At 41.7% G+C, this 17,334-nt stretch overlaps 1 protein-coding gene across 1 annotated transcript in view; it reads right to left on the bottom strand.

Annotated features, from left to right (window-relative positions):
- Positions 1-278: 278 nt before the first annotated feature.
- LOC137651171 (eukaryotic translation initiation factor 3 subunit L-like) overlaps positions 279-17,334 on the bottom strand; it is a 43,722-nt gene continuing 26,666 nt past the window's right edge. Inside the window, exons 8-10 of the mRNA XM_068384311.1 lie at positions 12,389-12,517; positions 1,441-1,659; positions 279-529 (exon numbers count right to left, since the gene is read on the bottom strand). Coding sequence (XP_068240412.1) covers positions 395-529; positions 1,441-1,659; positions 12,389-12,517 — 483 coding nt within the window. The 3' untranslated portion in view covers positions 279-394. The remainder of the gene's footprint in view (positions 530-1,440; positions 1,660-12,388; positions 12,518-17,334) is intronic.

Raw genomic sequence — 17,334 nt, 5'->3', positions numbered from 1 at the left:
TAGTTTAATGCCTACAGTGCACCAACAGCATTAGCCATCTAGCCTATGTGGTCTTGAAATATAAGTGAAGCATTTGAAATATAAGTGCAGCACATGAAGTAAGTGCTTTTGATATCTAAGTGCAACACATGAACTACAAGTGCAGCACATGAAACGTAAGTGCAGCGCATGGAATATAAGTGCAACACATGAAATATACAGGCAAAATATAAGTGCAGCACTAATAACCCTATAAAAGTTTGAAAAAACATAGGCAGGAGGATATAAAACACATGTCACAAGTTTCACCTTTTATTTAGCAACCCAACAGGCTAGATACCGTATATAAATTTGTTATACTGTTACTAAATGTTATCAATTTGAAACCTGCAGATCTAGCTATCTAAAGTTTCCGTTAAACTTTAACCTTAGTTAAGGATCGGTTAACCTCTTCTAGCTTGTGAATCTGTCTAATAAAGAAGTCGCCATACCTCTGTGCAACTTTTGTATCTGCGATGTGGATCATATTCCGGTCAATGAAGAAATCAACCTGTAAAACAATAAAATTAATATTGTCCATGATTACTGTATGAAAAAGTTACACCCTAAAAGCTTGATAAAATATTTGCATGGCATTTAGTGAATAAAATAACTAAAGCCTAATATACAATATCTCTTAGTTCTGTACAGGCAAAGAAAGGAGATCTTAAAGCTGTACAGTAGTAGGTATCACTTACATCAGTAAAAGATCACGTGGCAATAATTAAAATCATCCTATTAAAAATATTCTGAGTCTTAATGAATAGAGAATGATCTTTGCAATAATGTCTAATCTGCACCTGCATCATAAGGTGATAATGTACCATAAGACACCCTTTATATTTCAAGGGTAAAGGGGTACAATTCATCTGACATGCCTTGGAAGTACAATTAACCTGATTATCATCATTATTATTACTAGCTAAGCTACAATCCTAATTGGAAAAGCAGGATGCTATAAGCCGTAGGGCTCCAGCCGGGAAAAATAGCCCAGTGAGGAAAAGAAATAAGGAAGTAAATAAGCTACAAGAGAAATGATGAACAATAAAAATAAAATACTTCAAGATCAGTAACAACATTAGATCTTATAAATAAACTACAAAATCATAGAAAGGCCTCCATATCTGATGAAAGGCATACGAGAACCAAAGGGCCTCAATATGTCTTAAAAGTAATACAAAAAACTCATCAAATTAATTATATAAAGCAATTGCTTCCTTGAAATCTATTTAGCTAACCCAACAAATTAGTAATACTTTGTAACTCGCGATTCTATTTTGGACTTGGTGGGCATCACCCATGGAGGTACTGTATATACTTGGGCACATCCCCATAAGAATAGTTATGCAAATACACAAACCCATTTTTGAAAGCCCTTTGAATTTGATACCATACAAAATAGCAGCATCCCTTGTTTCTCACCTCAGAGTCACTCTGAAAATCTCCTTGTAGCCCAGACGTTCCCTTAGTCCAAACCATGTTCCGCATTTTGTGTTTGAAGCACAGCAAAGCATTGCGGAAATCGTCTTCTTTCATTTCCTGGAAGGTGGCCATCTTCTCCATTGGCATTGTGGTGTAGAGTTTCAGGTAAGAACGCATAACGCTGATTTGCTGCTGTTGCTGAACTTCATCCAAGAATACCTATAAAAAAACAGTATGGGTTTCCAGTGGAATAATCGAAGGTTTTACAAGTTACAAACTAGCAGCACAACATAAACTTCTGAATGAGATCAAATAACCACATAAACCCTTTTACCCCCAGGCTATTTGGAAATTTCCAACCCTTAACCCCCAGGGGGTTATTTTTTTCCCAGCACATTTTGCAGTATATATTTTTTAAATAGCTCTAACAGCCTTAATTTTTTTCATAGAGAGGTCAGGTTGGTCTCATTCTTTTGGAAAATGCCTGAATTTTCTCAAAAAATTATCAAAAATATGAAAAAAAAAAAATTTTTATAGCATTTTTTTGCAAGGACATACCGGTACGTCCATGGGGGTAAAGGGATGGCTTTTGTGAAACGTACCAGTACGTCCTTTGGGGGTAAAAGGGTTAACGATGAACTCGGTTAAGAACAGGACAGATAAAAAGTAAATATCCATAAATAAAATTAATTCTTTTATGAGAAATTTTCTTTCAAACCAATAATAATTGAGCAACTGATTTAGACCTTGATGTTTACTCAAAAATAGTAAAAATACCAACTTTTGAGTCTTTTCTATTTCAGTGGTTCACAATGAGCATTATACAGTACGATTTTTCAAAGTAATGAAGTCTTAGTTCTAGCTTATCACTCTTAGTCATTGCAATAGTGATACATTTGTAAGCAGAAAAGATTGTATGAAAGAAGAAATAATTCCCTGTATGGCACCTAACACTCAAGTTTAGACAAGCTGTTTTATGAGAAGAATTAGTAGGACAAAGTGATATTAATGTGATGAACAATGCAATTTGCTCTTTTAAAGTTTTTTTTCTAAGTTAATCCCACTGGTTAAAGCCATACTTCTTCATCATCTACCATGGACGCCTCGTTAAACAGCACTCAATTCAGACCAGCTGCAAGTGTACTAAAAATCTGCAACAATTCATACGTGGACCTATTACCGTATACCGTCAAATTTTCTTAGTAACAATCGGCACCAAATTTTTCTGTGACACATTCAAGTATGGTATACAGGATGTCCTCAGATTATGACAGAAATGAATAATGATAATTTGCCATTATGAATAATCTCCCATAAGGTTCTTAAAAAAATCTCCATATCTCAATTTTGAGTTACGGCATTTAGTTTGGTGATATGATCTACTTTCCGACGTGGAAAGTAACTAACGCTACGGAACAGAGCATTACACATCATTTTGGCATTAGTTCGGCATATTTGTTTGCGTTACACATTTAGGATTACGGTGCTGCTAATTAAGTTTTCTGTGACACATTCAAGTATGGTATACAGGAGGGCCTCAAGGTTTAAAGACTTGAGTTATGACGATTTGCCATTACTGTACAAATGGGCTCCCACATGGCACTTAAGAAATCCTCGTACTGTATCTCAATTTTAAGTTACGGCGTTTAGTTTGTTGTTAAAATGAACTACTTTCCGACGAGGAGAGTAACTAACACCATGGAGCAGTGTATTATATATCACTTTAGAATTAGTTTGGCATATTTGTTCGCATTACGCATTTGAGATCACGGTGCTGCTTCTTTCTGGCTATTTTTGTGCCTTTTATTAATTGCTGTGCATTATGTATGGGAAGTGTAATGGAGACTTCTGATGGCAGTGTGCAGGCCAACCACAGGAATAAAGGTAAGGAATTATTACATGTATTACTTTTAGTCTACAAGTACCGTATAAGTGTAGGTAAACTACTACATATGGTACAGTAATTTATGAATGGTAAGGGGTTTTTTCCTCTTTTTTTTAAAAGTATATAATACACAAATAAAGTATGTATGTATGTACGCACAGTATGTTATGTACAGTATAAAGCAAGTCAGACTTACAATGAAAATTTATTTCCGACACATTGTCAGAAAAGATCTCGTTCATAACCTGACGACCTCCTGTACCCTGTGTTCTGCATATGCTAAAGAAGTGATTTATTTATACTAACTTCATTTACTTTATATACGGGTGTAAAGACATTCTCAAACATTTCAGAAGTCTTTAATTCATTGTGTAAATTTTCTTCCTTATTTCTTGAGATTTTACAAGGGCGACATGGTGCTATGACAATTTATTACTAGGACACTTGTATCGTTTATTCATTTCCTTTTTTCCTTTCCTCACTGGGCTATTTTTCTGTTGGAGCCCTTGGGCTTATATAATCTTGCTTTTCCAACTAGGGTTATAGCTTGGCTAGTAATAATAATGATTCGGTACTATGCATGTCATTTTATCTATATTTAGAAGTGAAAGTCATGAACAAACGAAGTTAATAATATCTGTTATTAATATGTATCTATTAGGTTTCTATCAACGAAAAAATGAAGAGGGTTAATAATATTTATGTTATTCAAATGTATTTATTAGGTTTCTATCAAACATGTTCAATAAAATCAAAGATGTGTTAAAAAATCAATATTTATTACGAAATTCTTGGATATTATAAAAAATTAAAAGTTTGATATTACAAGCAACTTTATAAGAATATTTTTTTGGTGAATCATAATTCTGTACCAGATGTAGGATACGCATGTAGCAATCCCTGTCTTCTTCTCCATGTTTCAAGTTCTGTAATTTGATTTTGTTAATCAATATTCACTTTTAAGGGCTCCAGCAAGTGTCCAAATGTTTGGATGAATGCTGGAGATTATTCTACTCAATGTACTGTGAAAACATTTCTCCTATTTATCAATAGTAATCCACCTTTGAAACATAGGGTAAGAACATTCCATAATCCTATTGAAAATATAGGATCATGTCTCCTCCTATATATGTATTTCCGAAATAGGATATAAAAGGTTGAAGGATATCGTTATCAACTACCAATGCATCAAAGGTATCAGCATCCATGTTTGTAGGTAGAAAAGCTAGGGTTATAAAACTTCTCAATGTAATACTAAATGTGTCATCTTGGTGGTAACATATTTTAAATCCTGGTGGTAAAATATGTCTAAATATATTTTGTCCTAAATGAAACAAGCAAAATGACATATTTGTTCCTGGATATTTAGAAATTCAGTATGCATACCTTATTCTGAATCCATTATCATATATTCTGGTCCTAGTTTGCTTAGTTCAAGTACCGGATTGTCTTGGGGACTAATTGCCCTAGTACTGAATTATCCGGACACAAGAAAACGTATATAACTAGAGAAAATGGGACTGATAAAGGAGTTGAGAACCCACTGTGATACACGGCCAGGTATTAAAAAAGGTAGGGCATTCCAATTGCCTTGAAATCAAACTGGAGTGAAAGTCAAAAGAACATCAAGAAATAGATTGGCTGCAGCAGGGATGAAATTGAAAAGATTGAATAGATTGCCAAAATACTGGTAGATAAAAATATTCCATTAGGAGAGGGAGCAACAACTCATAATAGATATATAAATTTGTACTATTCAATGCAGCAGAAATACTGACAATCTCGGGGATAGTGGACAACATTTTAATAAATCATGACTATAGAATGGTTAAATTCATGGGTTGTACAGGTTCTCTGCATTATTCTCTCTGTCACTAGATGTAAATGTATTCAGCAATTTATTTTTCCATCTTTCGTTAGTGCCCTGTTCAACTTCGTAAAACAAGTCTTTCTCCAGGATTTATTTCTTCCAAAAATAAACCTTTGAATAAGCTCTACCAGACAATAACTTAGATTATACTTTCCTTTTTAACTAGCTAAATAATTTCAATGATTTTCAAATAAATGAGAGAAAAAAATCTAGTCTTGAAAAGACAATAGTTTACCAAATCATTTAAATCAGTGTTTCCCAACCTTTTTTAAATGATTATCCTAAAATTTTATTTCCAACTAATCAATTACCCCATTGAACATATACCCGGTAACATCGGATGTTTTTTTGCAGCCACCTGATGAACTGTATTACTGTATGGATCATGTAGCCCGCTATTGTGCAGCAATGTTAAAATTATTGAGTTTTCCTATAAAATGATATTTTAATTATAAAATAAATTTTTGAATATACTTACCCGGTGAATATATATAGCTGCAACTCTGTTGCTCGACAGACAAAAAACTGTAAAAAACTCGCCAGCGATCGCTATACAGGTTGCGGGTGTGCCCATCAGCGCCAACTGTCGGCCAGATACCATACTCAATGTAAACAAAGACTCAATTTCTTCTCATCCCACTGCGTCTCTATTGGGGAGGAAGGGAGGGTCGTTTAATTTATATATTCACCGGGTAAGTATATTCAAAAATTTATTTTATAATTAAAATATCATTTTTAAATATTCAACTTAGCCGGTGAATATATATAGCTGATTCACACCCAGGGTGGTGGGTAGAGACCAGTTAAATATGTTTACATCTTATGAGCTAAGAGTTTTTATTTCATTTTAGAAGTTATCAATATAACAAAAACAAAATAAATAGGTACCTGGTAAGGAAGTCGACTTAGACGATTACTCTGCCTTATAAGTACGTCTTCCTTACGGAGCCTCGCGATCCTCTTAGGATGCTGACAGACCCCTAGGAGCTGAAGTATCAAGGGCTGCAACCCATACAACAGGACCTCATCAAACCCCTAATCTGGGCGCTCTCAAGAAATGACTTTGACCACCCGCTAAATCAGATGCGAAAGGCTTCTTAGCCTTCCGGACAACCCATAAAAACAACATTAAAAACATTTCAAGAGACAGATTAAAAGGATATGGAATTAGGGAATTGTAGTGGTTGAGCCCTCACCCACTACTGCACTCGCTGCTACGAATGGTCCCAGTGTGTAGCATTCTCGTAAAGAGACTGGACATCTTTCAAGTAAAATGACGCGAACACTGACTTGCTTCTCCAATAGGTTGCGTCCATTATACTTTGCAGAGATCTATTTTGCTTAAAGGCCACGGAAGTTGCTACAGCTCTAACTTCGTGCGTCTTCACTTTAAGCAAAGCTCGGTCTTCCTCACTCAGATGTGAATGAGCTTCTCGTATTAACAATCTGATAAAGTATGACAAGGCATTCTTTGACATAGGCAAGGATGGTTTCTTAACTGAACACCATAAAGCTTCAGATTGGCCTCGTAAAGGTTTAGTACGCTTTAAATAGAACTTAAGAGCTCTAACAGGGCATAAGACTCTTTCTAGTTCATTGCCTACGATCTCCGATAAGCTGGGAATATCGAAAGATTTAGGCCAAGGCCGAGAAGGCAGCTCATTTTTGGCTAGAAAACCAAGTTGCAGCGAACAAGTAGCTTTTTCAGACGAAAATCCAATGTTCTTGCTGAAGGCATGAATCTCACTAACTCTTTTAGCCGAGGCTAAGCATACCAGGAAAAGAGTCTTAAGAGTGAGATCTTTCAGGGAGGCTGATTGTAACGGCTCAAACCTGCCTGACATGAGGAATCTTAGTACCACGTCTAAATTCCATCCAGGGGTAGCCAAACGACGCTCCTTGGTGGTCTCAAAAGACTTAAGGAGGTCTTGCAGATCTTTATTGTTGGAAAGATCTAAGCCTCTATGCCGGAAGACCGATGCCAACATGCTTCTGTAGCCCTTGATAGTGGGAGCTGAAAGGGATCGTCCTTTTCTCAGGTATAAGAGAAAATCAGCTATTTGAGCTACAGAGGTACTGGTCGAGGATACAGAAATTGACTTGCACCAGTCTTGGAAGACTTCCCACTTCGATTGGTAGACTCTAATGGTAGACGCTCTCCTTGCTCTAGCAATCGCACTGGCTGCCTCCTTCGAAAAGCCTCTAGCTCTCGACAGTCTTTCGATAGTCTGAAGGCAGTCAGACGAAGAGCGTGGAGGCTTTGGTGTACCTTCTTTACGTGTGGCTGACGTAGAAGGTCTACCCTTAGAGGAAGACTTCTGGGAACGTCTACTAACCATCGAAGTACCTCGGTGAACCATTCTCTCGCGGGCCAGAGGGGAGCAACTAACGTCAACCTTGTCCCTTCGTGAGAGGCGAACTTCTGCAGTACCTTGTTGACAATCTTGAACGGTGGGAATGCGTAGAGATCCAGATGTGACCAATCTAGGAGGAAGGCATCTATATGTATTGCTGCTGGGTCCGGGACTGGGGAGCAATAGATTGGAAGCCTCTTGGTCAGCGAGGTTGCAAAGAGATCTATGGTTGGTTGACCCCAAGTGGCCCAAAGTCTCTTGCACACATCCTTGTGGAGGGTCCATTCGGTTGGAATTACTTGCCCTTTCCGACTGAGACAATCTGCTATGACGTTCAAGTCGCCTTGGATGAACCTCGTTACTAGGGAGATGTCTTGACCTTTTGACCAGATGAGCAGGTCCCTTGCGATCTCGTACAACGTCAGTGAGTGGGTACCTCCTTGTTTGGAGATGTACGCCAAGGCCGTGGTGTTGTCCGAGTTTACTTCCACCACTTTGCCTCGAAGGAGATACTCGAAGCTTTTCAAGGCCAGATGAACTGCCAACAGCTCCTTGCAGTTGATATGCATGCTCCTTTGACTCGAGTTCCACAGGCCTGAGCATTCCCGACCGTCCAGTGTCGCGCCCCAGCCCAAGTCCGATGCGTCCGAGAAGAGAACGTGGTTGGGAGTCTGAACAGCCAGGGGAAGACCCTCTCTTAGGTTGATATTGTCCTTCCACCAAGTCAGACAAGACTTTATCTTTCCGGAAATCGGGATCGAGACCGCCTCTAGCGTCTTGTCCTTTTTCCAGTGAAAAGCCAGATGGTATTGAAGAGGACGGAGGTGTAGTCTTCCTAGTGATACAAATTGTTCCAGGGATGACAGCGTCCCTACCAGACTCATCCACAGCCTGACTGAGCAGCGTTCCTTCTTCAGCATCTTCTGGATGGATAGCAGGGCTTGATCTATTCTGGGGGCCGACGGAAAAGCACGAAAAGCTAGACTGTGAATCTCCATCCCTAAATACAGAATAGTTTGGGATGGGACCAGCTGCGACTTTTCCAAATTGACTAGGAGTCCCAATTCCTTGGTCAGATCTAGAGTCCACTTTAGGTCCTTCAGACAGCGACGACTGGAAGAGGCTCTGAGAAGCCAGTCGTCCAAGTACAGGGAGGCTCGGATGTCCGATAAGTGGAGGAATTTGGCTACATTCCTCATCAGCCTCGTAAACACGAGAGGAGCTGTGCTTAGGCCAAAGCACAGGGCCCGAAACTGGTAAACCACATCTTCGAAGACGAATCTCAGAAAAGGTTGGGAGTCTGAGTGAATGGGGATATGGAAGTAGGCGTCCCTTAGGTCTAGCGAGACCATCCAGTCTTCCTTCCTGACCGCTGCTAAGACTGACTTTGTGGTCTCCATGGAGAACTTCGTCTTTGTGACAAAGACATTCAGAGCACTGACGTCTAGCACCGGTCTCCAACCTCCTGTCTTCTTCGCAACTAGGAAGAGACGGTTGTAAAATCCCGGTGATCGAAGGTCCGAGACTTTGACCACCGCTCCCTTCTCTAGCAAAAGAGACACTTCCAGTTTCAGGGCTAGTCTCTTTTCTTCCTCTCTGTACCTGGGAGAGAGATCGATGGGGGACGTCGCTAGAGGGGGTTTGCGTACAAAAGGGATTTTGTACCCCTCTCTGAGTAACTTCACAGATTGTTGATCTGCGCCTCTCTTCTCCCAGGCTTGCCAGGAGTTCTTGAGTCTGGCTCCCACTGCTGTCTAAAGTTGCGGGCAGTCAGACTCTGCCCTTGGAGGACTTAGGTCCTTTCCTCTTCCCTCGTTTCCCTTCGGCACGAGCACCTCCTCTGCTGGAGGCTCTGCCACGAAAGGGCGGAATAAAGCGAGACGCTGGAATGTCTATTCTCGGTCTAGCAGAGAATGTAGGCAAAGGGGGAGCTTTGCGAGCCGAGGACGCAACTAGATCATAGGTGTCCTTCTGAACTAACGATGCGGCAATTTCCTTTACCAAGGCTTCAGGAAACAGGCACTTGGAAAGGGGAGCAAAGAGAAGTTCAGATCTCTGGCATGGCGTAACTCCAGCAGACAGGAAAGAACAGAGAGACTCTCGCTTCTTCAGGACTCCGGACGTGAATGAGGCAGCAAGCTCATTGGACCCATCACGGACGGCCTTGTCCATGCAGGACATAATGAGCAAGGAAATATCCTTATCTACCGAAGAGATTTTCCTGCTCAGGGCTCCTAAGCACCAGTCTAAAAAGTTAAAGACTTCGAAAGCCCTAAATATCCCTTTAAGAAGGTGGTCCAGGTCCGATGGTGACCAACAAACCTTCGAGCGTCTCATGGCAAGGCGGCGGGGAGAGTCTACAAGACTTGAGAAGTCGCCCTGGGCAGAGGCAGGAACTCCCAAGCCGAGAACTTCTCCCGTGGCATACCAGACGCTCGATCTAGAAGAGAGTTTAGATGGGGGAAAGGCAAATGCTGTCTTCCCTAACCTCTTCTTAGACTCTAACCAGTCTCCCAACAGCCGCAAAGCTCTCTTGGATGAGCGTGAGAGAACGAGTTTCGTAAAGGCAGGTGCGGTAGCAGGCACTCCTAATACAAACTCTGACGGAGGAGAACGAGGAGCCACAGAAACAAAGTGGTCCGGAAACAACTCCTTGAATACAGCCATGACTTTTCTAAAGTCCAATGATGGTTGAGTTGGCTTAGGCTCGTCCAATTCCGAAGGTTGATCGTCTTGTGGTTCAGCAATGTCTTCATCAGATAGTTCCTCATCTGAAAACTGATGAGGAAACGGCAACGGAGTGGGCAACGTCTGGCTCGCTGAGTCCGGTCGCACTGGTGCATGCGTGACGGAGCCGGACGCAACGTCATGGAACTGCTGCACAGTCTGTGAACTGTCAACAACCATGGGTGTGCGAGGACGCACAGCGTCCACCCGAGACTGTCTAGACCGTCTGGGTTGTGCAGTCAACACCATACCGGGTTGCGGAGGTTGACGCACCGCGTCAAAACAAGTCACCTCTGATGGTTGTTGTTGAACGTCCTGAACGTCAACAACCACCTCCGTGCGTCGCCTAACGTCAACGTGCGGCTGGCAACCCACACTGGGTCGCATGGGAGGAGGAACCACCTCAACTGGTAGACGCGAGAAGGTAACCTCAGCGTCAACAGGACGCACAACAGACCGCTTGGAAGGTTGTTGGCCAGAAGGTTCAGCAGCAACCTTCTCCGAATTAAAGTCCTCCATCAAGGACGCAAGGTTGGACTGCATGTCTTGCAGCAAAGCCCATTTAGGGTCTACGGGAGCAGGTGCGGCAACAGACGGGGTTAGCGACTGAGGCGGTACCGCTTTGCCTCTCTTAGGCGGTGAGCAGTCATCAGATGACGGTAAAGAGTCCGAACTGACCCAGTGGCTACAACCGGGACGTTGGACTTGTCCTGAAGGGACCGACTTACGTTTTAAAGGTCGTGAGACCTTGGTCCAAAGTTTCTTACGAGAAACACCTTCGGACGACGAGGTAAAAACGGGCTCTCTCGTCTTACGTAGGTAGGGGCGATCTTGGGGAGATACGCCTGATACCATGGAGGGAACGTCTGTTCGCTGATCAAGGCCTCTCGAACCTATGCGTCGTACGACATTGCTTCTCCCCTGGGCTTGGGAGCTTGCAAGAGGTCCCGGACTAGGAGGACGACAGGCACGAACAGACGAACCCTCAAGCGCAACACTGTTCACAACACTTTCACTAGGCACTTTATCACTTCCCGCGGCACTTTGGCACTTTAGCTCCTTAACATCCGCCATGAGTTGATTGCGGTCACTTGCAAGGGACTCAACTCTCTCCCCCAAGGCATGGATAGCACGCATCATGTCAGCCATCGATGGTTCCTGAGTGCTAGGAGGGGGGTTAGGAACAACCACTACAGGGGAAGGAATAGGTTGAGGGGCATGAGGAGAGGAAAAATCTATCGACCTAGAAGAACTTCTCCTTAAATCTATCTCTCTCTAGCCTGCGTGTGTACTTCTCAAATTCGATAAAATCGAATTCCGAAAGGCCCACGCATTCCTCACACCGATCTTCCAATTGACAGGTTTTACCCCGACAATTGGAACAAACAGTGTGAGGGTCGAGAGAAGCCTTTGGAAGACGCCTAGAACAGTCCCTAGCATTGCATTTTCTAAACTTGGGAACTTGTGAAAGGTCAGCCATTTTGAATTGGTCAAGGGAAAATTCCAAAAAACGGTCTAAGTCATCAACAATGAATCCGATACAAAAAAAGAGTTCAAGGATTTATTTGAAGAAAAACCCTGCACAGCGAAAGCTCAAAACCAAAATAGAGTACTTCACCAAAGATGATGGAAAAAAACTCCAGGTTTCAACAGCGAGTAAAGTACGTCTTGTCGACACGTCGACAGAGAAGAAATTGAGTCTTTGTTTACATTGAGTATGGTATATGGCCGACAGTTGGCGCTGATGGGCACACCCGCAACCTGTATAGCGATCGCTGGCGAGTTTTTTACAGTTTTTTGTCTGTCGAGCAACTGAGTTGCAGCTATATATATTCACCGGCTAAGTTAAATATTTAAAAATAATTATTGCAGATTTTGTGTATCAATTATGGGATTAATTATGGGAATGTGAATAACTCAATTTCAGAACATCTTGATTACCCCAAAAATATGGGTCCATTACCCCACTAGGGTAATTTACCCTAGGGTTGAGAAACACTGACTTAAAGGATCGATATATTGGACCTAATGAAACCAAGACTTTAGAGTACACGCAACAAAAAAGATATCCTTCAAAGTCAGAGACTACTGTAGTACTTTAAACAAACTTACCTTTAATTGTTGTTGGAAAGGTTCTCTGTGGTAATTGGTCAGATTTGAATCAAATGGTGGAGGCACAGGGCTCAAGAATTTAGGACAAGCAAAAGTGAAGCATGTTGTGAACTCCTGAGTGTCATTACGCTGAAACAAAAAACACGGTAACATTGAGGGAATTTACCCGCCTAATAAGGTAAAGTATCACTATGCCTGATTAATTGCCGGGCAAATTCCTATGGATATAACTTAACTCTAGTGATTATTTCTGGCAAATGTTTTACTTGGTGGTGTGGATCACCTAAAATTCTAATTTTAATCTAAAATTTCTAAGGGGCATGATGCTAATAATCAAGTCCAAAATTGGAATATCAATACAAAAGCATTGCTGCAATTAAAAGTTACTAAAAAAAAAAAAGGCTCCCAATATCTAGTCAAGTTTTTAATCTGTTCAGACTAGAATACAGTTATAACAATTCAATTCATCATCTAAAAAAAATAAAATGTTGTCATCTATCATGACAGACTGCTAAGATAACAACCATTAGGACAAATATGACAAATTTAAGAATAATATGTATTTTTCCTAACAATACAAACATTGAGATCTTTATTAGGAAATATACTTTCGGCAAAGTTGGAAAACTAGCCATAAGACTTTTAGCAAGGTATAACTATACCTACCCCACCCGCTTAAAGAGGAATCACCCTGCTACCTTGCTAAATTTTTGTGCATATGCACGCGTTAGCAGGCTGAGCAATCAGTGTGATTGTGTGATACAGTTCTAGTTATATGACTTGTCTAGGATAGCGCCAACGTTATCCCTGCGTGTCGTAAGAGGCGACTAAAAGGGACGGGACGAGGGGGCTGGGAACCCCCTCTCCTGTATTAAAATCCTGTGAGACATCATCAAAGAGATGGAGCTGGGGGGGGGGGAGAGTGACTGCTCCCGGCACTCTAATTTTGGGGTGCTTGAATGTGCGTGGATGTAATACGATAGAGAGTAAAAGATGTGAGATTGGAAGTATGTTTAGAAGTAGAAGGATGGATGTATTAGCCTTGTGTGAGACAAAGATAAAAGGAAAGGGTGAAGTGATGTTTGGTGAAATATCTGGTAGAGTGTCTGGGATTGAAAGGGGAAGAGCGAGAGAGGGTGTAGCTTTATTGCTGAGTGAATGGATGACAGGTAAAGTAGTGGAATGGAAGGAGATATCATCTAGGTTAATGTGGGTAAGGGTTAGGTTGGGTAGGGAATGTTGGGCGTTTGTCAGTGCGTATGGGTCAGGTAGTGAGAAAAGTGAAGAAGAGCGGAATGAGTTCTGGAATGAATTAACTAGGTGTGTAGAAGGACTGGGTAGAAGGAATTATGTAGTTGTCATGGGTGACTTAAATGCTAGAGTGGGCGCTGGAGAGGTAGAAGGTGTCATTGGGAAGTATGGCGTACCAGGTGAAAATGAGAGTGGTGAGAGACTGGTAGATGTGTGTGTTGAACAAGAGATGGTAATAAGTGCTAGCTTTTTTTCAAAAGAAAGATAAAAATAAGTATACTGTACATGGGTAAGAGTGGCAAATGGAAGAGTAGTAGAAAGGGCATTAATGGATTATGTGTTGATAACTAAAAGAATGTTTAGAAGATTGAAAGACGCGCACGTGTTTAGAGGTATGGCTAATGGTATGTCTGATCATTTTTTGGTGGAAGGAAAATTAGTTGTAGCAAAAGAGTGGGGGAATAGAGTAGGTGGATGTAAAAGGGAGCTAGTGAGGGTTGAGGAGCTAATAAAACCGGGGGTAAAAAGTAAATATCAGGAAATGTTGAAAATGGCATATGACGAGGTGAGAGCAAGAGAAACTGGTAATTTAGAGGAGGAGTGGAAGTTAGCAAAAGAAAATTTTGTTGGGATAGCAAGTGATGTATGTGGCAAGAAGGTTGTTGGAGGCAGCATGAGGAAGGGCAGTGAATGATGGAATGAAGGAGTGAAGGTAAAAGTGGATGAGAAAAAGAGAGCTTTTGAAGAATGGCTGCAGAGTAATAGTATAGAGAAGTATGAAAAATATAGAGAGAAAAATGTGGAAGTAAAGCGCAAGGTACGTGAGGCAAAGAGGGCAGCTGACCTGAGGTGGGGTCAGGGACTGGGTCAGTCATATGAAGAGAATAAAAAGTTTTGGAAAGAAGTGAAGAGAGTAAGGAAGGCTGGCGCAAGAATGGAAGAGACAGTGAAAGATGGAAATGGAAGGTTGTTAAAAGGAGAGGGGGCAAGGAAAAGGTGGGCGGAATATTTTCAAAGTTTGCTGAATGTTGAGGATAATAGGGAGGCAGATATAATTGCTGTTCCAGGTGTTGAGGTGCCAGTGATGGGAGATGAGAATGAGAGAGAGATTACAATACAGGAAGTGAGGAGAACACTAGATGAAAGGAGAGTAGGAAAAGCATCTGGTATGGATGGTGTGAAAGCTGAGATGTTGAAGGAAGGGGGTGTGACTGTACTTGAATGGTTGGTGAGATTGTTTAATATGTGTTTTGTGTTGTCAATGGTACCAGCAGATTGGGTTTGTGCATGTATTGTACCACTATATAAGGGTAAGGGAGATGTGCATGAGTGTTGTAATTCAAGAGGTATTAGTTTGTTGAGTGTAGTTGGAAAAGTGTATGGTAGAGTAATGATTAATAGGATTAAGGATAAAACAGAGAATGCAATCTTGGAAGTACAGGGTGGTTTTAGAAGAGGTAGGGGTTGTATGAATCAGATTTTTACAGTTAGGCAGATATGTGAGAAATATTTAGCAAAAGGTAAGGAGGTGTATGTTGCATTTATGGATCTGGAGAAAGCATATGATAAAGTTGATAGGGAAGCAATGTGGAATATGATGAGGTTATATGGAGTTGGTGGAAGGTTGTTGCAAGCAGTGAAAAGTTTCTACAAAGGTAGTAAAGCATGTGTTAGAATAGGAAATGAAGTAAGTGATTGGTTTCCGGTGAGAGTGGGGCTGAGACAGGGATGTGTGATGTCGCCGTGGTTGTTTAACTTTTATGTTGATGGAGTGGTGAGAGAGGTGAATGCTCGAGTGCTTGGACGAGGATTAAAACTGGTAGGCGAGAATGACCATGAATGGGAGGTAAATCAGTTGTTGTTTGCGGATGATATTGTACTGGTAGCAGACACAGAAGAGAAGCTTGACCGACTAGTGACAGAATTTGGAAGGGTGTGTGAGAGAAGGAAGTTGAGAGTTAATGTGGGTAAGAGTAAGGTTATGAGATGTACGAGAAGGGAAGGTGGTGCAAGGTTGAATGTCATGTTGCTTGAGGAGGTGGATCAGTTTACTGTAAGTACTTGGGGTCTGTTGTTGCAGCAAATGGTGGAGTGGAAGCAGATGTACGTCAGAGAGTGAATGAAGGTTGCAAAGTGTTGGGGGCAGTTAAGGGAGTAGTAAAAAATAGAGGGTTGGGCATGAATGTAAAGAGATTTCTATATGAGAAAGTGATTGTACCAACTGTGATGTATGGATCGGAGTTGTGGGGAATGAAAGCGATGGAGAGACAGAAATTGAATGTGTTTGAGATGAAGTGTCTAAGGAGTATGGCTGGTGTATCTAGAGTAGATAGGGTTAGGAACGAAGTGGTGAGTGTGAGAACGGGTGTAAGAAATGAGTTAGCAGCTAGAGTGGATATGAATGTGTTGAGGTGGTTTGGCCATGTTGAGAGAATGGAAAATGGCTGTCTGCTAAAGAAGGTGATGAATGCAAGAGTTGATGGGAGAAATGCAAGAGGAAGGCCAAGGTTTGGGTAGATGGATGGTGTGAAGAAAGCTCTGGGTGATAGGAGGATAGATGTGAGAGAGGCAAGAGAGCGTGCTAGAAATAGGAATTATGACGCAGTTCCGGTAGGCCCTGCTGCTTCCTCCGGTGCCTTAGATGACCGCGGAGGTAGCAGCAGTAGGGGATTCAGCATTATGAAGCTTCATCTGTGGTGGATAATGTGGGAGGTTGGGCTGTGGCACCCTAGCAGTACCAGCTGAACTCGGCTGAGTCCCTGGTTAGGCTGAAGGAACGTAGAGAGTAGAGGTGCCCTTTTTGCTTTGTTTCATTGTTGATGTCGGCTACCCCCCAAAATTGGGGGAAGTGCCTTTGGTATATGTATGTACAAGTTACCCAATGCCCACCTTGCAAGGGGATATGGGGATGTAACAAATATATGTGTATATCTCTATACCAGGTTACACAAGGGAAATGGTTACCTGAAAACCAGGGAGGCCAGAATGCAGAGTACCGTAGGTGATGTGCCCCAAGAGACGGGAAGATGAAAGAAAGTAGGAGCCAGTCACTCTTAACCATTGGTAACCTCTGACCTCCACCATCTGCTACTTGTTCACTAAGGGGCTTGAGGTGTTTAAACCACTTGTTGTGCAGCCACCATAGGTCCGATGGAGAACGTCTCCATGTTCCTATGGGTTACGTTTTAACATGTATTGGGGGGGTAAAGCTCATCTGACGCTTCCACACGCCTGCTTGAAGGACCAGCACCAGACAGTAGTTTTCTTGAATGCTACAGACATGTTAATACCCCTAATGTTGTGAGCTCTAGGTTTCAGTGTCTGCGGAGAAGAAACAGGATTCAAGGGCTGGTTTATGACCTTGTAAATCCACGCTGAAATTGCGTTCTTAGCAATTCTTCTTTCATCCTTCCCCATGCCGACGAACAATATGCTCACTTGAGGATGAGTTCCTGAAGTTTCTCTTCACATTAAATTTCAGAAGTGGATACTATGGTACAGGTACTGTACAATAAATCCCATAGTTAAAAACAAAATGGTTCTTAATTTTGAAAGGTTGTAGAATCCAACATAATTAGCAAATACATTCAGCTTATGATCAACTGCCCCACCACCTTCCCTTGTTTGCAGTCAGACAGTCGACCTAGCTACTAATTGTAAACTCACCCATGTGTATATCCAGTATTCCTTGACCT

Source organism: Palaemon carinicauda, chromosome 12, assembly GCF_036898095.1.
Source record: "Palaemon carinicauda isolate YSFRI2023 chromosome 12, ASM3689809v2, whole genome shotgun sequence".
NCBI lineage: Eukaryota > Metazoa > Arthropoda > Malacostraca > Decapoda > Palaemonidae > Palaemon > Palaemon carinicauda.
The sequence above is the reverse complement of the archived record's forward strand: the minus strand, read 5'-3'. Positions and strand labels throughout refer to the sequence as shown.